Genomic DNA, 26,305 nt, shown 5'->3' with positions numbered 1-26,305 from the left:
CCTGCTACTTAAAAATATCAACTCCGAGATTGCACTACACCGAACAAAATGGCAAACATACCATTCCACGCTTCATGACTGCATGTTTAAATTGTAAAAAAACTATACCCAACCTTCTCTTAGAAGCACTACATCACTGTTAAAACATTACACATGACTATATATCTTTCCAATACTTATCGGAGTTTCATACATAACCTCAGTCATATTCCCTTCTTACTTGCTATACTACAGTATAACACATCTTGGTGTAGTGTAGTGCAAACTCGGCGTAGATATATTTAAGTAGCAGGGGGTGTAGGGACGCAGGAGGGATTGCCCCCCTGCTTATAGTTGAAGTATAATATGGTTTGTTTTTTATTTGTTTCAGTATGTAGTTGTGCTGGAATATAGTACATGTTGCTTTCCTATGTTTTTTCAGTATTGTGGTATTCAATGTGTTGAGTTTTCAGTGTTTTGAATTTTCAAGATTTTGGTCTCACTGTTTTGAATTTCAATATACATGCGCGCACACACACACATACATATATATATATATATATATATATATATATATATATATATATATATACATACATACACTTACATACGTAGATATACATTCAAATTTGTTGACACTATCGTACTAAATTTTCATCCCTGTTAGACCCCCACTCCCTTATCTGTAACCATCGTCTGATTTAGTTAATATTGTTGCTAAAATCCATTTATCATTAAACTCAGTTTAATTTATTCTTTTATTACATATAACCCATTTATAACATAAAAATAAATTATCTATTTTAGCATATTATATACTTGTAATATCTATATTCAGTCATAGCAATGTTTATTGTATCCACTTTTATATCTTCAAAAAACCTTTTTTATATAACTTCTTCATGCCTATTTACTTCTTTACATTTCAGAAATACATGTTCCATAGTTTCTTCTTCATGACAATGTAAACATATTTTATCATTTTGCTTCTTATGTGGTATATTTCCTTTTACCAGCAATTATTTTATTACCAGTCTCCACAAATAAATTGACATTCTACGTTCTCATTACACCATTTGCTTCTTATTTTTATATAGCTTTAATTTTTTTCATCTGTTAAATTTTCCCATGGGTTTACATAGTAATGTTTTATTATTACATTCTTATACCATACTTTTATGTCTTCTTCTTCTTTGTCAGTTTTTATTTCCACAAACTATTTTTTCATGGTAACGTTTTATTTTATCATTTATACACTTTCCTCTTTTACTCTCTTTTTTTACCATACCCCATAATTTATCATACTTAATATCTCATATTTTTCATTTATCCACTTTAACGCTATATAGAAATTTAATGAAGCAGCACATATCACTGGGTTAATTAACCATAAACCTCCTCCTCCTTTATTTACATTTTTTTTCTGTGTTTAATCTAGAACCCCATATAAATGAAAAAAAATCTGCAGTACTTTCTTTTCAAATACTGTTGGCAACATAAACATACTTGCTAAATATGTATTTTCCCCCTCAGTACTGAATTTGTCAAATATGCCTTTTTGTGAATAATAATTTTTATGTTTTCCAGAAAAGACAGGTTTATTTTATTGTTATTTTTTTTTCATTGAATTTACTTGTATCTTTAATTCCCACATTTTATACCTAACACAGAAATTTTATTCATAATATCGTCTAAACATTTACTTTTCTCTTTATTTAAAGCCATCCCTATCATCTTTAGGCACTCATTTGTGCACATTATTACTTGTTTTTTTCCAAATTTTGTTTTTTTTACAACTGTTATGATGTCCTCTACATATATTAACAAAACTGGAATTCCTAACTCTTCTGGTGTAAAATACCCCGTCTCCTTCATTTTGTTAATTTATTTTGCGCACTATCGCATTCATAACTAATGCAAAGAGTATACAACTCATTGCACATCCTTGTCTTACATCACTTTTCATATGTACCTCTTGGCTTAACCAGCTATTTATGAATATTTTTACTTTATTATTACTATCTGCTGACATGCATGATTTCCTAACTTTCTCGCTTATATTATATTCTTTCATTATTACCCATAAGAGCTCGTGTCCAGTTGTGTCAAATGCCTTAAGGTCTCCTAACATGATTTTTGTTTCTTTTCTCTTCATAATATCATCCACATTTTCTTTAACTATCATTAATAATTCTTGACAACCCTTGCCATTTATACTATGTATGCTATTTTCTGTAATATTTACCATTATAGTTTCAAATATGTTTTGCATTATTATCATAAAGGGCTTGTAATCATTTACTGTAGGTCTCCATTTTTTTTTAATAATCTTCCATCTTCCTTCATCCATATGAAAAATAAGTATTCCACACATGATTCTTTATATACAAAACACTAATTTAACCATTCATTCAAAATGTTTAAAAATATATATTTTTGCCAGTCCCTGAAATTATTATACATTTCATATCCTATTCCATCTGGTCCTGCAGCCAAATATATTTTACTTGTCCTAATACTTCATCTAACTCGTATAAAGAAATCTCCTTTTCCAACTCTGTTTTCTTTTTCTGTTAACTTTTTACTTTCCATGGTTTTTCCTAATACCTTCTTTTTTTCCTTTAAATATTTCTTGTCCTACACTATTCATTATCTTTTCCTGAGTTCTTTCTGTTTCTCCTTTTATATTTTTTTATTTCTCTCATTACACTACCATCTTCCTTTACTAATCTGCTTAAGTAACTTGATACTTCTATTTTTCCTTGTAAGAATATATTTACTAATATAACAAGTCTTGATTTATTTCTTGATGTCTACATTTTGTCATTATGTCCTAATTTTTCCAGTGCATATATGTTTTTATAATTTTCTTTCTCTACTTTTCTCACTGTAAAAAACATTTTTTATATTTTCCTTAAATATCATCCACCATTCAGACCAGTTTTTATAAAATGTTCTCATAGTAATATTATCTTTCCATAACTGTATTGGTAACATATTTTTTTCTTCATCCCATGCTTTCTCATTTATCCATTTTATTACTTTGCTTATTTTTGAATATTCCTTGTATTTCTTTATCTGATAGGATCCTGTTTCAACTTCCTCCCCTTATCATATAACTAAACCTTCTGATACTATAAAATAATCTATTTCAGTTTTATACATGTCCCTTTTGCAAGTCAATACATTTTTTATCCTATAACTATAACTTACCACATCTTATAACTTCTAACATTTTTTTGTATAATTTCCTTTCTTTTTACGCTTGCATTTTAAATCACAATTAGTCTCCTGTTATTATAATATTCATAGTTTCCATTACATAGTGTAAAATCTGATGAAATAAGCTTTCCCTTTCTTTTCAGTTAGTATAAGCATAGACTGTTATAATTCTGTATACTTGTTCTTTCTATTTTAAATCTACAATGGTTAATCATTCCATTTTTGATAAAGTTACATCTAATATCTTTACTGTATTTCTACAGAATATGGCTATTCCAGTTCCCAAATTCCAGATTATCTTTCATCCCCATAGTTTCTTTGTTTGGAATATTTCTTTATTTGTTAAAAATCTTGTGTCTTCTAATATAATTACACCCCCATTCTAAAATTTTATTTTTCTTACTATATTTGCAGAAAGCACTCTAAAATTCCATTTTCCCTTAGATTCATTGTTTCACATAGGCTGTGTTAAGCCTAACAAATTTCCTTTCCAAAGGTGAGAATCAGACATTGAATCTCAAGTCTGTGAGTCAAACACCTTAACCATTATACCAAGCCCCAACCTTTTGCTGCATATGTTCTTTTTCATCCATTTGCTTTCTTTTTTCTTTTATACTTAACCCTGTTTTCTTTTTCTGTCTTTTGCCAATATAATTCTTTTTTCCCTTTTACTACCTACCAGTTTATCTTTATCATTGTTTCAGACCCCCCTTCTGTATCCTGTTTATTATTTTTTCTCGTCTAATTTTTCTTCTATTTCTACTACTTCTAAAATGTCTTCTTTCTTCACTCTTATTTTCATTTTTGCAGTCTATCCATAAATGTCCAATTTTGTTACAAAAAATGTGAATTGAAATGTTATAAATATATTGTGTTCCATTTCCCCAGAAATATATTTTCTTTTGTCAAAGTTGCTTATCAAATGTTCTTCTTTTCCACAAAATGTTTTGGGTTATCCCCAGTATTTTACAACACCCATATTCCCTTCCACATTTATCATGCTTGGTATACATATTTTTTGTCTGTTTTAACACAGTATTACAATTCCAGCCGCCTGTCTATATACCCCTTTTGTCATAAACTTTTGCAGTGTCCAGTACTTCTTTACATAAAGCCTTCACAATGCCCATTCAAATTCTGTCTCTACCTCTGTTCAAAATTGTACATGAATCTTTTTTATTTCCCTGTTAAATGCTTTTGTCACAAAGATTCCATGGGTTAGAGTCTCTCTTTTTGTCATGTTCTCCAAGAAAATTTTCCATTGAAAATCAGTCTCAAATATAATGCACAAAATGTCTCTGTTTATAAGAATAAATGCTCTTACCTCATGTGATTTTACACCCAAAGGAGCTATTACATTGTTGCACACTTCATACCTATCCATCTGTTTGTCTTCTTTACTTTGAATCCTTACCACTTACTTCCGTTTTTCTTTTTCTTCAGCCTTCTTTTCTGCTACTCCACATTTGCGTACTTTTACGTAACTCTGCATGTCATCTTTTCCATCTCACCACTATTCTTCAGTACTGTCTCTGCATCTTCCTTTTGTATTTTCTCCATAATGTTCTCCCCAGGAAAGATCGCCTTCATTTTCTGGCTCACTTTGCTCTACCATTTCTTTAAGTAAATCATCCCACAACCCTGTTGACTGGAGGGTTGTAATTCTACATCCATCATTTGCTGACTCATCTCCATCAAACAGGTGTTTTTGAAACATTTCCTCAGAATCTTGCACACATTCTGCAATCTCAGTATTTGCTTTCTCCTTCATTTCTTTCACCATTCCATCACCTTCACTCTCCATTTGCCTACCCATTTCCATTCCAGCTGCGGATGTGGCCTACAGAAACAGGAAGTGCTCCTCCAAAATGGGTCCTACTCACAACAGTGAAGAGTAGGGGAAGTTTTCCAGTGTCCTGGCCAAATTTCCCTTATAAGTGTAAATGCCACCTCAGGTCACCCCTAAAAGGAGGCTACTAGCTTATTGAGACTAACCCAGTCAACAAGGGATAAATAAATAAAAATTAAATAAAAAAATAATGTCCGGCTTCAGGCCTGTTATTCAAGGAATGGTGTTTTCATAATTCTATTTGCCCAGGAGGATTCATTTGGGCCATTGTTTTGTTGTTAGGATAGACCACACCTCATATAATAAGAAAATATATTGTACTTATCATAACAGTAACCCTATCAGAACAGATCCTTCCTCGGTAACATACCTACTTACCCACCAACCCACCTTCTGTCATCAGTGGGCTAGCTGGTATAGAGATCAGTCCCTATCTGTTCATTTTTGTTCTTGTATGCCTTTCAGCATGTCATACTATAGGCTGTGGTGCATTCCTGGATGTCGAGGGTACTAAGCAGAGTAGGGGAAAGTATTATCTGTTGAGCATTAGTTCTTATGTTTTCCTTCATTTACAGAGATTGGATCTACTGTCACAGATATATTGTTAATTGTAAATGCACAAATTTTAGTTAAGCTGTGTGCCTTTGTATTTAAATGATATCAGTAATACTAAAGAAAACATACTGCAAACTATGCTGCACAGCAGAAATGCAGTTAAATAAGAAAGAACCAGTTATTTTAATAAAAATACAATTATCAAAACAAATAAGGGAATAATTTAAAGACTAGTACTTAATGAATTAATCTAAACTGTGTGGTTGCCAAAGGAGAAGCTTATTAACCCCTGTCTCACTACTCATATAGAAAAAGATAATGCACGGTAAGCGTGAGTTACCATAACTGTGCAAGTTAAACCTGAATGAAGCATTAACACAACAGCAGTAAGCATATATTTTACTCAAATGTGCAAGTTCTAGAGTCTGAATCCTTTTCATACCCATTTTCTAGTCTTTTACTGAATTTGGTGGCTTTTTTGTGGTAGACTATGTTGACCAAGTGTCATTTGCAGCATGGACATTTGGCTTTTGATGTTTTTCAGTTGTGATGAAACATTTATCCCTTCTAAATAGTGGGCAACAAAATCACGCGGGTCAAAGTATGTAAATGCAAGCTGAAAACTCTACTTTAATCTAATAGGGAATAGGAAAGTTACTTTAACTTATTACATCCGAGTGACTCCTCCAGGTGCATCTGCAGATAACTCCTTCTGATGCCTCTAGGTGTCAAATATTGCTTGTATTACTTGTTCATATTTGCATCAACAATTCCAAAAAATTGCTATGTACAAGGTTTTAAAAGATTTTGTCTTGAAGCTTACACAATGACAAACACAACTATATTAATATTTGATCCTCTGTATAGATGAGGGTAATGGATATTATAATTATTTTATTTTACATTTGTTGACTGGGAAAGTCTGACTGGGTGTATGCCCATTTTCAGCGGAGGCACTGGGAGAAAAGCTCCATATATTCAGACATATGCTAGATTGTACTCTTATATTATGTACATCTCATATCAATTGAAAAAAGAAACAGTATAATTATAGTAAAGATACAGTTCAACAGGATAAATTACCTATATGTCAGGGTATAATATCACAAGGAAGGCTCCATATATTCAGACAAGCCAAATTTCACATAATATAAGAGTATAATCTAGTATTTCAGAGGGAAAAAAACAGCGTATTTATAGCAAAGACACAGTCTGACAGGTAATGACATATGTCAGAGTGTAATAATATAAGGTGCAAGACATTTGCCTAGTAGTATTAATTTCTCACATAGAGAAAAGAGTAAACATTGTACTGCAATCATCTGCTAGTTAAAGGATATGAAATAGTAATGAAATACTGATAACCTGTTGACAGTTAATAGTAGAGCTGGCAGCTAATTAGTGGTACAGGAGAAAGGAGGGGAGTTAGTTGGGGTATGGACAAGGACATAGCCAATGATATTTTAGGTGTGTTTTAAGAGCATTTGTGAAGAAACTGCTGGAAGGGAGGGTAGTTATGGCAGTGGGAAGGGAGTTCCAGATTTTGGATATGGAGTAGGAGAATAGCGCTTCCCCTGCAGAGTTGTTGGGTTTAGTGACTTGGAGTAGACTTTTGTTGCAAGAGCGAAGGGGTCTGGAGAATTGGTAGGGTTGGAGAAGTGTATGAAGTGAGGGAATTTTAAGAGAGTGGTTTACAAGTTTATGAGCAAAGGTAAGTTGGGTTAGGTGTAGGAGTTGAGGGAGCTCAAGCCAGTCTAGCTTTCTAAGGGAGACAAAGTAGTGACTGCGGTGGGAGTCCCCTGATGCAAATTTTGCAATTTTATGGCAGCAGGCTTCGAGTTTCTTTAGGTCTGATTGTCAAAGATTTGTCAGTGTGGGTGATGCATAGAGTAGGTTTGAGATTAGTTGGGAAGCTGCGGTAGAGATTCTGGCTGGTTTGGTTAGGTATTGTTGGTTTCTATACAAGGCACCCAGTTTTTTGAGGACTTTTTTTTATTGTGAGTGATATGCGAGTGTCAAATTTGAGTTTGTTGTCAATATGTACACTGAGTAGCTTAGTGTAGGCTGTTGGTGAGATGGAAGTGTTGTCTTTGGCAAGTATGTTGAAATGGGGGATGCTCGTGGTAGATTTTGAGGGTTGAAAGGTGAGGAGTTTGGTCTTATTAGGGTTTAGGAGGAGTTGAGCATTTAATAGCCAACTTTCAACAGAAGAGAAAGATGCTTGAGTGATCTGTTGTAGTTCTGGTAGAGTTGGAGCTGAGCAGATGAGAGTGGAGTCGTCTGCATACTGTATGAGGGAGGCATGTTTGGTGGCGGTGTGCAGGTCACTGGTAAAAATGGAGAAAAGCAAGGGGCCAAGGATGGAGCCTTGGGGAACCCTGAGAGTAACAGGAAGGCGAGGGGATAGATCGTTGTGCCAGACAACTGACTGCTGGCGGCCGTGTAGATAGCGGTGGAACCAATTGATGGCAGGTATGGAAAAGGAGAGGTTGGAGAGTGCAGAGAGTAGAAGATCATGTGATACAATATCAAAAGCCTTCGATAGGTCAAGAAATACAGCAGAGGAGTAAAGGCCATTGTTTTTATGTTGGAGAAAAGTGTTAGTGAAGGAGAGCAGAGCAGTTGTGGTGCTATGGTGTGGTCTGAAACCATGCTGCGTGTTGGAGAGGAGATTATTGTCTAGGAGATAATTGGAGATCTGTGAGTTGATAAATATTTCGAGTATCTTGGAGAGAGGTGAGAGGATGGCAGTGGGGAGGTAGTTGGAGATATCTGTTGAGGGGCCACCTTTGTGTAGGTGTATGATGAGGGATATTTTCCATAAGGTTGGCACATAGGACTCTGATATGGAGATGTTGATTTAATATGGAGATGGGATAAGCTAAAACATCAGCTGCTATTTTTAGGTATTCTGTGGGCAGGTTGTCAGCTGCTAGTCTTGTGGGTTTAAGTTTTGACAGTAGTTTTTTTATGTTGGAGGTGGGTACTGTGGAAAGGAAGAAGGGAGGGGTGGAGTTGGTTTGGGTGTGGGGGGTGTTGATGTAGGGAAGTGTTTTTTAGTTGGGGATAGAACGGTCTCTGTAAAATGTTTGTTGAAAGAGTTGGCTATGCTACAGGTGGAGAGAGGGGTGGTTGGTGGGGGAGTATTTGCCCTCCCTGGGCAGAGGATAGAGTTAATTGTGGACCAGAATTGCTTTGGGTTGTTTTGGGAGGAGTTTAGGGATGTCTGATAGAAAAGGGCTTTGTCTGCTTTTACTTGCTTTTTGACTTTGTTACGTAGTTCAAGGAATAGTTGCCTATCTGAGGGGTTTTTGGTTGTGTGCCATTGTTCCCATATTTTATCCCTGGATTTCATAAGGTCTTTGGTGTTTTTTTGTAGCCAGGGGGATTTTTTAGTTCCGATTTTGGTGCATCTTTGGGGGGCATGGGAGTTAAGGATGTTGAGGAAAGTGCTGTTAATGTTGTGGACTGCGTCATCTAGGTTGAGGTATTTTAGGGGTGACCAGTTTATTTTTTGTAGGGAGGTGGTGAAGGAGCTGGAGTTGAATTTAGCTTTGTAGCAAATGTGTTGGTGGACAATGGGTTTGCTGCTATTTATGTGATGTTTTAGTAGGAAGGTTAGGGAGTGGTCACTTAGGGAGTCAGGTAATCAGGTAAGAGTGAGGATCTTTGTTGACTAGGGCCCAGTCAAGAATGGTGTGATTATTGGGGTTTTTATTTATCCTGGTTGGGTATTGTATAAGCTGTGAGAAGCCATGGAGATCTAGGTGGAGTGCTGGGAGTTTACTATTGCAGGATAGCCAGTTGATGTTGGTCACCGAGTACGATGGTTTCTTGGGGTAGGGAGAGATTGGGCCAGTTTAATAGGTTTTCAAGGGGGGGTATATTTTGGCCTGGAGGGAAGTAGCAGCCTATTAAGTTGATTGCTTTCTTATGATTTAATTTTAGGGTAGTATAGAGGATTTCTTCCTTGTCAAGCTGGGGAGCTGACTGGGTGAGAATTTGTATATTGAGGTGATACATCAGTGCCACTCCTCCTCCTTTTCTGGATATTCTGTCCTTGCGGAGGATGTTATATCCAGGTGGAAGTATTTCTTCACTTTTGATGTAAGGTTTAAACCAAGATTCGGTTAGGATAAGGATGTCAGGGAATACAGGTGTATGTATGCCTGGAGGTCTTGGATTTTGTTACAGATGCTTCTGATGTTAAGAGACATAATGAAGGAGGTCTGTTGGCTTTTTATTAAGTGTGATTTGGGTGATAGGAGAGCTATTTGGAGGGCGTTTGTGGAGAGGTTGGAGAAATTGGGGCCAGGGTTAGGGTGCACGTCTCCACTGAGATTAAGTTTAGAGAGAAACCGGAGGATATGTTTTTTATATGCAGTGAAATGCTTGTGGTATTTTAAGAATAATTTTCATTCAGATGAGGTGCGGGCTTGGTAATTAGGTAGGTGTGGTGGAAGGAGGCATTTTGGGGTTGGAGTAGTGAAATTGAGTGGTGGGAATTTGAGAGGGGTAGCTGAGAGTGCAATGGAAATGGTTGGGAGAATTGACTGAAACGTCTTCGTAAGATGTAATAAATGCTAGAATAGTGCAGCAAAGGATTATAATTGTAGTAGTTAGTGACATGACTGTGTTGGGATTAGGATGTATGATAAGAAGGAAGGAGGAGTAGAGAGGTGGAAATTATGGGAGGTATGAGTTTATTGGGTGGATATTAGGGGAAGCAGTCTTTTGCTAGATTAAATTTGAGTACAGCTGGGGTGGGAGGGATTTGGGGGTAGGGAGGAGATCGGAGTGAGCAGAGTGAACAGAGTGAACAGAGCTGGCTAAAACTAAAACCTTCGGCAAGGATTGCAGGGTAAGTGGTAAATATAGTCTGTTTTGGCTATACTTGATTTCTGTAGCCAAATTCAAACTTTCCCACTGGGATTGACTGTAAAGGAAATTATTAGGCAGTGTGAGTAAAGGTGGGATTGGCTAAAGAGGATTTCAGGTGGGGACAGCGTTGGTCTGATTGAGTGTGTGCTACCCTACATATAAGGAAAGTTGAACACCTATGCTGTTCTTTGCAGGGTAAGAGGTTCCTTGTCAGATGTGCCAAGCCTTCTCTCAAGATTACCCAAGTAGAAATAAAGATTTACAGTCTTGCAAGGACAGTGCGGGGGGGGGGGGGTGCAGGTCCTAGAGTGCAAGTCTCAGAATGGCATTGTACAAAGTGTCAGGAATACAAAGATATTTAAATGTAAACATACACAGGGTGCTTGTAAGACACCAGAAGATAAACTTTTAAAGTATCCTGTTTAACTGAGAGGCAGCTTGCTGATAGGTCCAGAAAACAGGAATCAGCACACTGTTGCAATATAACTCTAAGTAGCTGGTAGGTAGAGGAAATTTAGAGACATACACACATCTAGGACACCACATTAGTTAAATCCAGCAGGGATGATATTAGATTTAATGTATATTTTCCACATTTTTCTAAATATCTCAACGCTCAAGTAACTGACAGATCTCCTTAGCCTCATATGAAAGCTCTTCGCTTGATGAGTAAAATGCTGCTTGACAGTATGTGTGAACTTGAGTGATTGCTGAGATATTGTAAGTTGTTTACAAAGTTACAAATGTAATAGTTACTGTGTTTACTGTGACTTATACAATTTGATTTAAGCCTAGAACCTAAATAATACTACCACTATAACAATAGTTTGTGTTCAAGAGTGTGCTATTTATACTTTTATAACCCCTATGGTTCCAGCAATATGAACATTTGTTTGAAATGTGAGGACATAATTTGATTCTGTCAAAAGGCTTAGAGTCTGCTCATTGGAAGTTACAGTACAAATTTCTTGAGCTCTGTTAGAGTGAATTAGTTAATAAGCAGTTACTATGTATTCAGGGCATTTCCTTGTCCTAGAGTATATTTCCTTCCAAAAGAATGATCATCATACTGCACATATTTTTTTAAAAAAATTACTTGGCAGTTTCTTCCCTTCTCTGGCATTCCTGTCCTTTCCTGGTCAGCTTCCTCACTGCACATCATAATGAGATGAAATCTCTTACTTTAGGAATCTGTCCTTGTAGCTCATACATCATTTTGCCTATCTTATCTTAATGTTTTTTGTTTCAGAGAAACACAAATAGCAAAATAGTTGTTCTTTGTACTCACTAGGGTTTAGGCTATAAGGATTCATGGCTCAGCTGTAATGTATATCTGTATTATTTCTCTCCGCAGGGGCCATAAACCTTCTAGAACTTTACTTTGTTCTCAGTCATGTATATAACTCCAAAATAATTTGAAAATATGCTCAGAGTAATGCATGGATCTGATGTTGTAAATCTTTATTCATTCCTTACTGTTAGGACTTTGGTTCTGTCCTCGGAACCTACAAGGCCGGTAACAAGCTCGTGCCCGCCAAAAACTCTCAGCTAAGGTCTACCCACAATGCTTCTTTCATAGTCTCTCCAGATCTCGTTTGCCACATTCCTCGTCAGATGTGCCAAGCCTTCTCTCAGCTAAATGTTAGCGTTTTTATGTTTTTTTTCAACTCTTTAGTGTTTGTCAGACAGTTTTTTCATCGTCTAAAGTTATTTTCTATCTCTACCTCTTCTTTTCCAAACTAAGCCCTACCCACTACCTTGGTAGTTCTTTCGTACCATCGTTGGTACTACTCCCTCTCTCCCTGCCTAGTAAGCCCTCCTCTTACCTTTTGGTATTTCTCAGTACCATTGTTGGTACTCTTTCCTGCTATCCTTTAAAAAAAAAAGTAGTGCTTTCTTTCACTGTCTATCTCTTGTTCCTAGTTAACGTTTGTTGCGTGGTTATACTTGTGTGTTACAGTGGCAGATAAGGCCAACCTTGGGTTCAAGCAGTGTGATGTGTGGACGTAAGTTGCCCAGTTCTGGCGGTCATGCCCAGTGTGTTTAATGCTTGGGCATTGACCACCTTAATGTTTCTTGCGACATTTGTTGCAGCTTCAGCAACCGTACATTGGCTGAACACAAGAACAAGCTTATTCTTAAGGGTATGCTAAAATCACCCTTCACGGAGGCTCTTTCTGGGATGGAGGTCTCACCACCTCCTAAGCATAAAGATGTAAAAAGGCATAAGGAAAAATGGAGTCTTTTGGTTCTGACATCCCCATCCTCCTTGGAACAGAGTCGACACTGGGCTTCTCCCGCATTGTTGGCGCAGACCGCTTCAGCACCAGAGTCCATGTCTTCTCCCTCAGTGCCGCTTTTGATTTTGACTCAGACTCCTTCCACTGTACCGACCTCGGCACCATCCCCCATGGTGCCGACTTTGTTTATGACACAGGCACCGACTACTGTACCTGCATCGGCACCATCCCCAGCCACGGTGCCAATGTCTTGCACGGCTCCACTGGAAATGACTTCTTCAGTTCTGAAGGCCGAGCACCTTCCCAGAACTAGGTATTCTCCATCTTATGACCACTTTTTGGGACGGCAATTTAGTCCTTTTCTTGAGAGACCAGACTCCCCATCGGCAGCGTCCTTCAGATCCACTAGGAGTCTTTCGGAACAGGATGTAGTGAGGGTTGTAGACTAGCTTCTGGCAGCTAGAGGAATAACCACCCAGGCCAGGTCTTCCCTCCCCCTTGGAGCGGAAGCCCTCATGGCATATTCTCCTGTCTATCCTCCTCTGACCTCCACATGGGTTTCTGAGACTTCATTACAGATGGCCATCCCGGTACATATTGTCTCGGCGCCAACAGCAGAGGTTTCCCTTTTGGCACCGATTACTCTTGGCGCCACAGCTCCTTTGGAACTGGGGCACTCTCAGAACAGTGATTAGGCTGTGGCACCGAATTTTTTTTTTTTTTTTTTTTTGTGGCGCCATCTACGGCCACTGCTCTGCCGGCAGCTGCCGGACTTCTCGGAGCTCCTCAACTGGAGGCAGGCTCCTAGGGGTGGGGTTTGACCCAGGTTCTGAGGTTGTCCTCTTTTCCGGGATCCCATCCCTCCTCAAGTGGGCCTACTTTCCAGGTGGTGGAGAGGGTCCTTGCTTCAACAGGCTTGCAGTTGACACCATTGGCATCAGAACCAGAACCCCCCCCCTCTAGCTTGCAGCTGTCCCACCCTCCTACTCTGGAACCTTGAGCACGGGGGCCGCAAGCCCTGTCCTTTCTCCGGAGTTCTCCTCAGAAGATCCCACTGGGGACCCACCCCAGAAGAAACTTTGCAAGAGGAAGCATCTTGATTCCCCTTGGAAATCCATCACTGAAGACACCGATTGCGATGAGGGAGAAGGGTCCCCACCGTCTCCCCCAAAGATGTCTCATTTGGAGACATTCTCAAGATCCTCAAGCAGAGGGAAGACTGGAAGCCCTCCAACCCTTCTTCAGAGGAATCGGTGTTCTTGCATGCTTTTGGTGCTAGGCCATCTACTTCCTGGGTGACCCCACCTGCAGATGAGCTCATTTGACTTATTGTGCAGCATGCCTGGAACATAGAACCCATCCCCTGGAGGCCAGATACAATTTTGTCCACCTCTGAAGATCAGCCCAATTGGTCCAAATAGCTGGTAGTCGATTCCATGGTCGTGGCAGTGGCCACCAAGAGGGAACTGGTGGAAGATGGATCCACTGTTCATCCCCTGAACAGGGAGTCTCAGGCTATGGACAGACTGGGGAAGCGGACCTACGCTTCAGCGACCTTTGCCATCTGGTCGCTGAATTACCTGGCACACTTTACTCACCTCCAAAGAGACCTAATTTCAGAAATGTCTGCCACTTTGGCGGCGATACTGCCTGAGGAGGTGCGTGATACTGTTGCCTCTTAGCTACCTTGGAATCTGTCTCGAACTCCTCAATGCACTTGATTTCTTACACTACCGAAGGGGCAGCTCGAGCAGCCATATCGGAGATCGTTATGAGACGGCATGCTTGGATGCATTTGTGTGACTTCACGGACCCCTTTAAATCTTCCTTTGTCAATGCGCCTGTTTTTGGTCCCAAAGTAAGAGACTCACTTTCACGTAGTGAGAAGGATGGAAAGACCATGTCCACTGTGGGCATATGTTTCTCCACCCCCCAGAGGTCCTACTCCAGAAGTCAGAGGGGAGGAAAATTGTAGTTCAGGAAGTCCCAAGGGATCTTTTCGTGACACTCGTGATGAGCAATCCCCCCGGGGCAGAGGAGGCAACTCCATCTGGAAGACGCCCCTTTCGGGGCAGAGGGGGGTCCGTGTAACCAGGGTGCTAGGGATGGCTGACCCTTCCAGCGCTCCTGAACAGCGGCCCGATTGCTTTCCTCTAGAAGCAGTCGGGGGTCGTTTTTCTCTGCACCTACAGGCCTGACAACTACGGATGCGTGAGTGCAGAGAATAATATCCAGAGGGTATCGTAGCCCATTCGATCTCACTCCCAGATGCGTAAAACGAATACCTGATGTCCCACCTGGTCAGAGGGAGGCCGCAGCCTTAGAAATCGAAAAGCTGCTAAGAAGGAGTCATCCAACCAGTCCCACCAGACCAAAGAAGATCCGGCTTTTACTCGAGGTTCTTTTTAGTGCCAAAAAAGACAGCGGACCTGGATCTCAGCTTACTAAACAAATTCATCAAACCTCAAAAATTCCGGATGGTAACGGTTCAGTCCGTTCTCCCCTTTCTGGGGAAGGACAACTGGATGTGCTCTATAATCATTTCCGACTACAAGGATTCCAGGTGTTTCCATATCTAGATGATTGGCTGCTTACTGCCATGACCAGGGATCTTCTCATTCTCGGTCTCTCTTACACTCAAGGCCTTGCTCTTCACCTAGGTATCATGAAAAACTTGGACAAATCAGACATGTCTCCAACAAGAGCACTGGAATTCATTGGAGCGATCTTTGACACAGCGTCCTGCCAAGCTTCCCATCCTCCTCACAGGTTTTCAAAACTAAGAAACCCGATTCAAGTCCTCCTCCCACAGACATTTGTACCAGCATGCCTTGTATAACAACTGTCGGGCTCTATGGCAGCAGCCATTACCTTAGTACCACTGGTGAGGTTGCACACAAGACTATTACAGTGGCTCCTTTCATAACAATGGTCGATCTTAACTCACCCACTCGACCACATGATATGCCTTACAAATCTCTGCAAGAAAGAAATGCTATGGTGGATGAAGCCAGAATCAAATCTTTGGTGTCGACTGTTCTGTCTTCCCCAGCCCATGGCCACAGTGACCAGAGACGCTTCCCTGTTAGGGTGGGAGGGGGCATTTCCTGCGTAAGACAGTCCAAGGCACCTGGTCCCCCATGGAGGCCAATTTACACATAAATGTCCTGGAATTGAAGGCAGTTCTCTTAAGTTTTCCACACATCCCTTCCTTCCGGGACCATTGCAATTCAATTGGACAACATGTCAGTCATCTGGTACATCAACAAACAAGGCGAAACCAGGTCTTATCCCCTGTGTCGGGAAGCCATGAGAATTTGGCATTGGGCGATGGCTTCCAACCGCTTTCTCATAGCAATGCATATTCCCGGGAGTTCCAGTCTTATTGTGGATAATCTGAGCAGGAACATTTTGATGCCTCACGAGTGGTCCCTCAATCCTGTAATAGCAGATCAGATCTTCTGCCATTGGGGGAGGCCTTGCTGCGACCTGCTTGCTTCTCCACTAAACAACAAATGCAGAAGCTATTTTGCCCTGATCCCCCCTCAGGGGGAGTCACCAAGAGATGCTCTGATGCACGATTGGCCCCTGGGTCTACTGTATGCCTTTCCCCCGTTTCCCCTCATCCCGAAATTTCTACAGAAAACTCAAAGATTGAGAAGCAAAGTGATCCTCATTGCCCCTTATTGGCCCCGTCAAGTCTGGTTCCCATTCCTATGGCCTCACCCGATTCACAGCCTGTGGACTCTAGATCAATCCCAAGGTCTGCTGTCTCATCCTCAGGGACTGATTCACCCCAATCTCCACAGTCTCAAGCTCACAGCTTGGTTTCTCCACTTCCGATGATTGCCAGGCTACCTGATGTTTCATCCCCTGTTCACGAGATACTTCTGGCTTCGCACAAGAAAAATGTATTCCAGTAAGTGGACTAGGTTCTCTAGATGGGCCAAAGAACATAACATAGACCCCTTTTCCATGCCTATTCAGAAGATCCATCAATACCTCACTACCCTGTTGCACGCAGGAGCTTCAGCATCGACAATTACAGTGCATTTAGCAGCTATTGTAAACTTTCACAATGGAATTGACAATTCATCTGTTATGTCACACCGTCTGTGCAAAACCTTCATGAAAAGAGTTTTGCATATTAAACCTCCTGTTAAGCCTCCTATAGAACCATGGTATTTGACGTTGGTGCTTCAGTCGTTAACGAGTCCTTCATTTGAGCCTTCTAATTCCTGTGATATCAAATTTTTTTCAGCTGAGCTGACTAAAAAGTCTGGTTTGGGTGCCGAACCCTTCAGAGCTTTCCTGCAGCTGAGAACAGCACCCCTTTTTTTTGTGGGCTTTAGAGGATCAGCTGTCTGAGTGGTTCCATTGTTGGGCAGATAAGTTCCATTTGTGGAAGGACTTTCATGATTCCATTTTCACTTGTTAGGCAAAAGTATTGCCTTGACTGTTTTGTGACTTTTTTGAGTTTTATGTACTTTTAAATGGGAGCACACATTTTTACTTTTGTTGTAAAAAATTGTTTAAAACTATTTTTTTTCCTCTGAGGAGGCTGTATCTATCTTACTTTTTTGGAGCTAAAGTGCTTTTTATTTATTTATTTATTTTGGGGGGGGGTTACTTTTTTGATACTTTCCTGTTTTACCATCTATGGCTGCTAAGCTTCCCCAGGAACTAAGTACCTTTTTTCATCTTGACCATGGAACAAACTACTGGTCCCTCAGTCAGACCTTCTTCTGCCACAAAAAGAAAAGACTGTTAAGCAGCCTTTGCTACCACAGCAGGCCAGAGATTTGCTTCGGCCACAGGTGGGTATCTCTGCTGTGACCAAAGCTGGTTCCTCAGATCACTTATCCTTTTCTTCAGATCCCTCTGGTGCAGTCCATACAGCCATCAGGGTTAGCCACATCCTCTGCGGCTGTTTGGTAAACCTCAGTGGGCAAAGGATTGCCATTCTTGTTGATCATGGGAGAAGAGACCGGAAATGTGCCATGCTTAGCCAAAATGTTGTACCCATTACTGAGGAAGCTGTTTCTGGCGATAGTGGGTCTGTTTTCCCTTGTTTTCTGTCTCTTTTTGACAGGAAAAATTTTAAACATTTATCTTCTGTGTGAGTTGCTCTGGACAAGTGTAGTTTATTAGGTTTGGTTCATGGTCTTGAAGGCCCTTGAACCATCTTGTAAGTTGGTTTGCGGAAAAAGAAGAGGGATTCCTCTTTTGCAGAAGAGATTCAGGATTTAGAATCTGGTGGGGATTGTGAAGGGACAGATTCTTATTTTCTCCTTGGATTCTGAGAAAAGTATGGTAGCTGATCCTCCCTGTGAAGGTTTTGTATTTCAAAGGAATGTTTTGACTTTCCTGGATGAACTAATGCTTTCAATGGAAGAATACTGAGATTTCTCAGAACTTAAGAAATTTTTATGATTTGCTACAACTGCACCCGTAGATTGAATAGAGTTCCTCAGTCTTTCAAGATTTGTTTACTAGTCCCAGACCTGACCTAATAGCTATAGCTTTATTAAATCCAGCTGCTGTCAAACACTGTGTTATAATTTTAATCCTTTTTTGATAAGGATGACAAAAGCTTTGGTAAATGTGGGGAAAAGTGAATGCTTCTGCAACTTAGATTTTAAGAATTCTGAATGGTCAGGCATCTTGCCTAAGTGTGAAAATGTGAGGAATGTTTTGGCATCAGTTCCCTCTTGTGATGAAAAATTTGCATGGTCTCATTCAGTTTATTCTGTTTCGTAATCACTGCTCATTGATTGAAAAGTGAGGTTTTGTAGATACTGTTGTTATTGCTGCTGCCACTGGTACTTTTTTAAGGAAGGTGGTCTTGGCTTATCTGTTCCCTCTCTTCCTCATTTGAATTTTCTAGTAGTCTTAGATTTACAAGATGCATATAATCACATTCCTATTCATCCAGATTTCAGGCGTTTTTTTAAGATTCTCTGCATCCGGATCAAATTATCCATTCTTTGTCTTACCCTGTGCGATAACCAAATGGGTGCTCGCAAAGTGTCAAGTTTCTGTCATAGCCCATTGCAGGCTACAGGGTATCAAAAATTTTCTGTATTTAGATGACTTGCTTATCTTTGCAGAGCATAGCTCTCAACCTCTTACAGCAAGAAATCTGGACAACGTCATAAATAAAAGTGGGACAAAGGCCCAAAAATAGGGACATTTTTTAAGTATTGCTCTTACAAACTTAGAAAGGTAATAGAATAACAGGTTTTGCATTAGCATGAATTTTCTGAAGGGTATGAAGTCTGAAACTCAAATGTCTGTCATTATTTTCCAACTTCAGTCTTTAATGATTTGTCATTAATTTGCCAGAAAACCACAATTTTATGAAAAATTAACCAAGAATTTGAGGAAAAAAATCTGGGCATTCTGCAAAAATCTGTACAGTTGAGAGAGGTATGTTGCAGAATCTTTTCAAACTGTCAGGAATCCCAAGAGATCTCCTGCACAGGCTGGGGTTCCAAGAGAATGTTTAAAAGTCTTTTTGACTCCTTCTCACAGGATTGTGTTTCTGGGGTGCCTGATAGGCACCTCAGGACAAAGATTTTCTTCCACAGGCAAAAAATAAATCTCTATTTAGATCAATTCCAATGTTGTTTTCACTCAGACTTTTGTCATGGTGAGAGAATACCTCAGAGTCTGGGTCTCATGGCTTCTATGATTCTGATGATACCTCTTGCAAGACTCCATATGATAAAGTTACAATGGTATTTGAAATTTCTTTGGTCTGGAAAAGGGAAATCAGTATGTGGAGACATCAGCTCTCTCAGAATTCCCTTCTTTGGGAATTGGCCAGGTGCATTCTCCCTTGCAGCTTCAAAGCAGTCAGTCACAACAGATGCCTCACAGACCAAAACACACAATCATAAGAGAGATGCTTCCAAGTCTCTCAGAATTCAGGTCTCCCATACTCCCCTCCTTCAAAGCAGTCACAACAGATGCCTCACAGACCAAAACACACTGTCATAAGAGAGACGTTAGCTGCTATAAATGCTTTCAACTCTTTGAAGCATTTGTGGTCCCCGGGAGCTCTTCAGATGTTTACAGACAAACCACAATGATGCAATACATAAATAAGCAAGGGAGAGCCAGGTCATCCTCCTATGCAGATAGCCCTGTTAGCATGGGATACAGCTTTACAGCACAATCCCGCTCTGCAGGCATCTTTCATTCTGTCAGAACAAAGTTTTGTGGCATACAAGTTGCACAAGATGAAGGGAGATCCTAATTAATGAAAACTGAATTTGGGGGTGTCTTCCAAGACTTGGTTCATTTGTGGGGAATTCCTCAGGAAGACTGTTTTGCCTTCTCTCTAAACAATCAATTGGCAAAAGTCTGTTCTAGGACTCCATGTAAGAAGGTCTGGAAGACAGATGCTTTTTCTTTTCCATCCTTTCCTCAAATTTACAGGGTACTTTTGAAGATTCAGAAGGACTCCTCAAGGATCATTATAGTGACTCATTTCTGGTCAAGTCAGTAGTGGTTCTCCCTTCTTTGGTAATTGGCCAGGTGCAGGTACCACTAGTTGCCTCACAAGACAGGATTTACTCACATAAGATCAAGGATGTTTGATACATCCTGACCCCAAAGAACTACAACTGAATGCCTGATTGATAGGGTTGCAGTACCTTTCAGGTACCTGTTTTCCTTGGACGTGCAATGGAGGCAAGCAAGCCTGCTGCTTGAAGATCATATATTAGCAAATGGATAAGGTTTTGTAGTTAGTGCAAACAACAGAGCCGACACCCATCCATGGGTAGTGTTTCTATGGTTTTACAGTATTTGTGTGAGTTACTATCCTATAACCTGTCTTTGTCTTACTTGTCTGTCAAGGTTAATTTCTCGGCCATTTCAACTTGTCTTTCATGGATTCCACACTTTCTATGCAATGTTTTACGAAAAAGTTTTTGAAAGTGGTTTTACATAAGAAGCCCCCTAAAAACTAGTGTTTCCTCCCTGGGATATTACTTTCGTTTTAGAGAAGCTAACATATGCTCCATTCTAACTTGAGGTTTTTAATGTGGAAAACGGTTTTGACCTCTGCAAGATTAGTATCTGATTTGCAAACTCTTATTGTGAGTCATCAGGACTTCTTTGAGAACTTATTTTTTTATGCTTACAAGGGTGTCCCAAGTCTACCTTAACCCAAACTATCTGTACCCCTGTCTTCTTTTCAGAACCAAAAAATTAGAGAGGATATTTCATACCTTGGATATCCATAGACAACTCTGGTACTACCTTGACAAAACAAAATCTTTCTGAACTTCTGCTTAATTGCTTATTTCTTGTAAAGATAAGATGAAAAGACAACCTGTGTCAAAGCGGACTATTTCCAAATAGTTGTCTCAGGCTATTACCTTTTGGTATTTCTACCACAAACAACTATTTCAGGCAAAGACAAGGCTCTCACTGTATCAGGGCCTTGGCTTCATCTGTGGCTTTTAAAGTATTCTAGAAGCAGCAACTTGGCCCTCTGTGCATACCTGTGTGTACTTTTAGAAAGCACTATAAACTAGATACATTTTCCATGTCTAGGACAGGCTTTGCTAGGACCATTCTCTAGGGATTCCTGAACCCTTCCACCTCCCATTTGTTTTAAGCTGTGGTAATCTACTTGTATAACTAAATGTACTGCAACAGTCATTGATATGAAGAACATAATACAGTTGTGTAAGTAACCTTACCATAACAGTAGATGTTTAAATGTTCACTGCTGTAGTAACTGCTCCCTGCCTCTTATGCCAGAGTGTGGGCATGTGTTTTTTCCTAGCAATTTCCTTTTAGGGCTTTGTCTCCTTCTCTTTGTTGAGAAGAAAGTTTCTGTAGAAATTGGCACCCAGACTTGACTTTTAGTTAGCGCAGCTCAAGCTGGCTAACTGTTTGGGTGTGTGGAAGGTGTTCTGAAGCTTTGAAAACTGGCAGGCTGTTATATTCTGTGCAGGATATGACCTGTATATCTAAGGCTACTGCAGCAGGGATCATTCACACATCTGGTTTGCTTACACAACTGTCATTTCCATTTTTAGAAAGACTTATTTCAGCTGTTTGCTCTCAACTCACAAAGTACTTTTTAAACAATGTGTAAAAAGACAAATCTAAGAGTCGCAGCAAGTCAGTTATTGTCACTCCTGCTTAGGATTCTCAGATTTAGTAGTATTTTAACTACTACCATTCAAGTGAAAGGAGCTGTGATCTGACAGAAATTAAACTAATCAGCTGTGGCCTCACAGTGCATTGTGAGCAAGAAGAAGCTTTGTAAGTTAACAAAGTCATGTCAGCATGTCTGTCCTTATGAAGGCATTCAGTGTTAGGAAGAAGAAAAAGATTAGTAAGAAGTAGTTATTGTGATGTTGGCAGGTTTGACTGTGTAGATCTTCATGACCGATTTATATTTTTTTACCTTCTGCCTAAGGTGGTCCTTCTCTCTTTATGAAGAATTTATACGCCATTTAACAACCTGAGTAAACTACAGTGGGTTTCAGTAAACCATTTGTGTTGACTTTTATGTTAAAAAATGATCATTTATGATCCCTACTCTAACACTGGAACATCTTTGCCGTTGAGTGGGCCATTGGCTGCGTGCCAAGACTAGACTAACTACTTGCTTGACCATTAGGTTGTAAACCTGTAGGCTGAGTTGCGTCACTTTGTTCATGTCTTACACAGACACAAGATCCATATCTGTTTGCCTGTCTTTTGCTTTCCCTAAACTGTTGACAAAGGGCAGATCATACTTTCTCCATGCTTTCCTGTTGCAACAAGAGAGTTTAAGGATGCTCTTTATGGTTTTAGAAACTTGTGAAAAAAACAAAACAAAAACGTTACATAAAAGTTGGTTTAAATCTTGGGGTTAAGAAATACCCATTGCATTTTTTATTATAGCCTAACAGTCAGTACATGAATTTTGGCTCTGTGATTGTAGCTGTGTTGTACTGTTACACCAGAGACAGTCTTTGATTAATCTTAATTTTTTTAAGGTAGTATAACGCTGCTGAGAATATACCCATCATGAGCCCTAGGATAAACCTGTTCCCCCAGTTGGTATGCCCATCATCTTTGCCAGGTCTATTAGTGCTGTTTCTAGCCTAGTACATTGCAGGAATGGTTTGTGGCTGTATGCAAACTGAATTGACTCTGTAAAAGTTTTCTTCAGTGAACATTTTTTTTCTTAACCTGACTAACCATGATAAAGGCTGTAAGGAACCCCTACAGTCAATTGTTAATAGTTAATAGTTAACCATGTAATAAATCAGAACAAGATGACTTGATAAATTTCTTTGAGTATTGTTGAGATGCCCAAACAGGAGATGTGAAAAGTGAAACTTGCATATTGTGTTATTGAAGTGAGAGGCACGAAAGATGGCACTAGCTGGGTCTATATTACAACATCAAAATGCCGTAACAGCACACACACCTAAACATTGACAAGTATTCATTGAAATGCATTTCTGCGATTCGCTGAATACCTAAAAGGCAAACAAATACTTGCTCTGCAACCCAATGGAGCTAAATTTAACTAAAGCAAACCCACGCATGTGGGGGTCTGTGCCCCCACCGCCCCCGATGTGGGAGCCTGTGCCCCCCACACACCCCTAACTAAATATACCAACTCTCTTTGATTGCATTGTTGTCTTGTTGTGTCTTCCGGCTTTTCCCGGTTAGGGGTCGCCACAGCGGAACTCCGGTCCATTAATGATTGGCAGTAGATTTTTTACGTGACGAGTTGCCATCCCTGACGCACAAACTTCAGTGAAGGTACACCCATTCACGCATGTCTCCACACAGATGAGAATCGAACAGGACAACGTCTTACTGTGAGGCGACAACGCTACCGCAGCACCACCACCGCAGTACAGTGGAGAAAAGAACAAAATTGTGTAGTTGGCCAACTACATCTTTGCCCTGTAAGTATTCAGCGAATCGCGGAAGTGATTTTCGCTGGATACTTGTCGATGTCCAGGTGTTCGCTGTTATGGCATTTCAGCGTCTGAATATAGACCCCACTAGCATCCTGGTTGACTGAAAACACAGCCTTCAAGTCACCATACAGTGTGGAAGTAGGTTCCATGTCTCTGATATACCAGCGCTACTGTTGGCCTCTTCCAGAGGTTTTATGCACCATTTCTGTAAAATGCAGTGGGGCACATTCTATAACTTTTACGTGCAGTCTTTGATCAGATTATGCTGCTTCTCAAACACCAGCATTGACTTTTACATTATTCTAGAAAAAAAGCAAGCATTAGAGTTTTTTTTTGTATGCTTTCAGAGGAAGTTTAGAAGGAAAGCGAGAACAGAAAAGTTACAAAGCACTGCTGGAAGATCCTATGCTGAAATTTTCGGGACTGTATCAGGAAACTTGCTCTGATCTTTATGTCACCTGCCAAGTATTTGCAGAGGGAAAGCCTCTGGCGTTGCCTGTTAGGACTTCCTACAAAGCTTTCAGTACCAGATGGAAGTAAGTTCCACAAATATTTGAACCGAAATGTATTCATGTCCTTTTCTCTGTTCTCCTTAAAATTTTGTGTAGTTTAGACGTGGGTCATCTGGCTGTATTTTTGTCATGTAATGCTGTAAACTTCCAGTGTCAGAAAATTGTAAAGGGGAACAGTGTTTTTTGCTGAGGTCTGTGATTCTGCGCTTTGCCTTCCTTTTATGACCTATGTTTTCTAGCAGGTGTCTTGAACCTGCACTGTTCATTAAAGATTGATAGCCAGAAAGTCTACTTTTTTATATTTTATTGTGTAAAAACCTGTATCTTGTATCATGGTATGTGAAGATATACCTTTTTATATATATATATATATATATATATATATATATATATATATATATATATATATATAAAGCTGTGTAAGGAAGCATTAAAATCAAGTGAGCTTACACTAAAAAAAAGAGTGCCCTGTTTTGAATATTTTATTACACGTGCATTCACTGCTGAAAAAAAAATAGAATGTATTTGCAGCATGATTTAGTCTTGAAAAAAATCTGCATACTGTAACACATTGAAATGACAATAGTATGGTTAACAGTGGGGAAAAGCTATCAATGCTCTTCTTTGAAAGAGGTCCTGCAAAGCATCCAAAGAATGATTGACAGTATCTACCAATCTAAAACATACATGTATGCAGCAGTCTTTGCGAGTTGTAAACAGTCATGGCAAAAAGTGAATCAAATGATGAAGCATCATTTATTAAATTGAACATAAACTTTACTGGAAAAGGACGATGAAGTAGATGCTGTTCAGCAAGGTGGTTGCAACTGTCTACCTAGTTGCTCTCAATTGTCTTTTCTGTTTTTTAGTCCTCTTTTTGTCAGTATTGTTTTATTTAATTCACATTGAAGGTGAAGCCTGGGGCATACTGGAATTTCAGTGGAGTGTGCAATAGTTAGAGCAATTGTTTTCTTTTCACTTCATTTTATTGTATTTACTCACTTTTCAACTTGGACTTGACCATTTTTGTATAGCTCTACTAGCTCTCATTGTATTGTCATTGTTGAGTACTTTCTGGGCAGTCTGTTGATGTGGCTGTATTTGCTGCTGTTTGCCGCAAGTTTATTAATAGTTTAGCAGGCCGTCTTATTCCTGGTAGATTTTTGGTGGATTTCAATGGTGGCTTGTGATACTGTTTGCTGCAGTTCTGCTATGTATTTTGGTCTGTTTTATTTAGCCATGCGTTACAGAGTTACAATGCTTGCCTAGTAGGTTATCTTTGACTTCAGTGATTTTGTGATGTTGTGTCTGCTGGCATTATTTTGAGACTGTTTCACCATGTGCGGAGTAACTCTATAATTTTTTTAGATGTCTGTGTTTTGGAATTTTTCTTTCTTCATTCCATTGTTAACTAGGGTAGAACACTAATCCACATGGACCCTTTCCAGGTTCACCCCAATTGTAGACCTGCAGATACAGAAATGAGAATTTCTTTGTTACAACTAGTGTACATAAATTCATTACATAGTGAACATTTAATAGAAAATAACTAATACCATATGTTTATCATGTGAGTATTTACATCATTTGCAGTAGGCCCAAAAGGTCTTGTGGGAGAGGAGAAGATTGGAAGGAAGTTTTTTCATAACACCTTTATTATTTCGCATATTATGCAGTGACCTGGGTAAACATGCAGTTATAAAAGAGAAAAAGTATTCATAGATTTTTTTTTCAATTTCATGCATTATTTCTTATTATTTTTCAGTTCAGCCTTACTTAGATTGCTCAAGTCCTCCCTTCTCTGAAATTTCAGTTCTCCAACTCCTGATCATTATTCCTTATGCATCATTCAAACAGATTCCATTTATTTCTATGTAGTTTGCTCCCTCCCTTTTCTAAAAAATCCCACCTCCAATTTTTTTTTCTCCTTTACAACAGTCCGTTTTGCTATGGTTTGTTTACAGTTTGATTTCCATTTTTAGGTAATTGCTTTTTTTGATAGCCAACAGCATTAAACTTAGTAAGGCCTTACTATGTCTAGGCAATTCAATTGCTATATCGCAACTTAAAGGTATAATTTTTTTAGTTGCAGTGATTTGCTCGCCCATCATTTCT

General features: G+C 39.4%; 1 protein-coding gene across 1 annotated transcript in view; it reads left to right on the top strand.

Moving 5' to 3' along the window:
• The window catches only part of PIK3C3 (phosphatidylinositol 3-kinase catalytic subunit type 3), a gene marked incomplete in the record, with an annotated part of 1,653,126 nt that overhangs the window by 41,857 nt on the left and 1,584,964 nt on the right, over positions 1–26,305 (top strand). The window contains 1 exon segment of the mRNA XM_044074431.1: positions 24,026–24,214. Coding sequence (XP_043930366.1) covers positions 24,026–24,214 — 189 coding nt within the window.

Source organism: Protopterus annectens, chromosome 6.part0 (assembly GCF_019279795.1).
Source record: "Protopterus annectens isolate FY-2018-M chromosome 6.part0, PAN1.0, whole genome shotgun sequence".
NCBI lineage: Eukaryota > Metazoa > Chordata > Ceratodontiformes > Protopteridae > Protopterus > Protopterus annectens.
The sequence above is the reverse complement of the archived record's forward strand: the minus strand, read 5'-3'. Positions and strand labels throughout refer to the sequence as shown.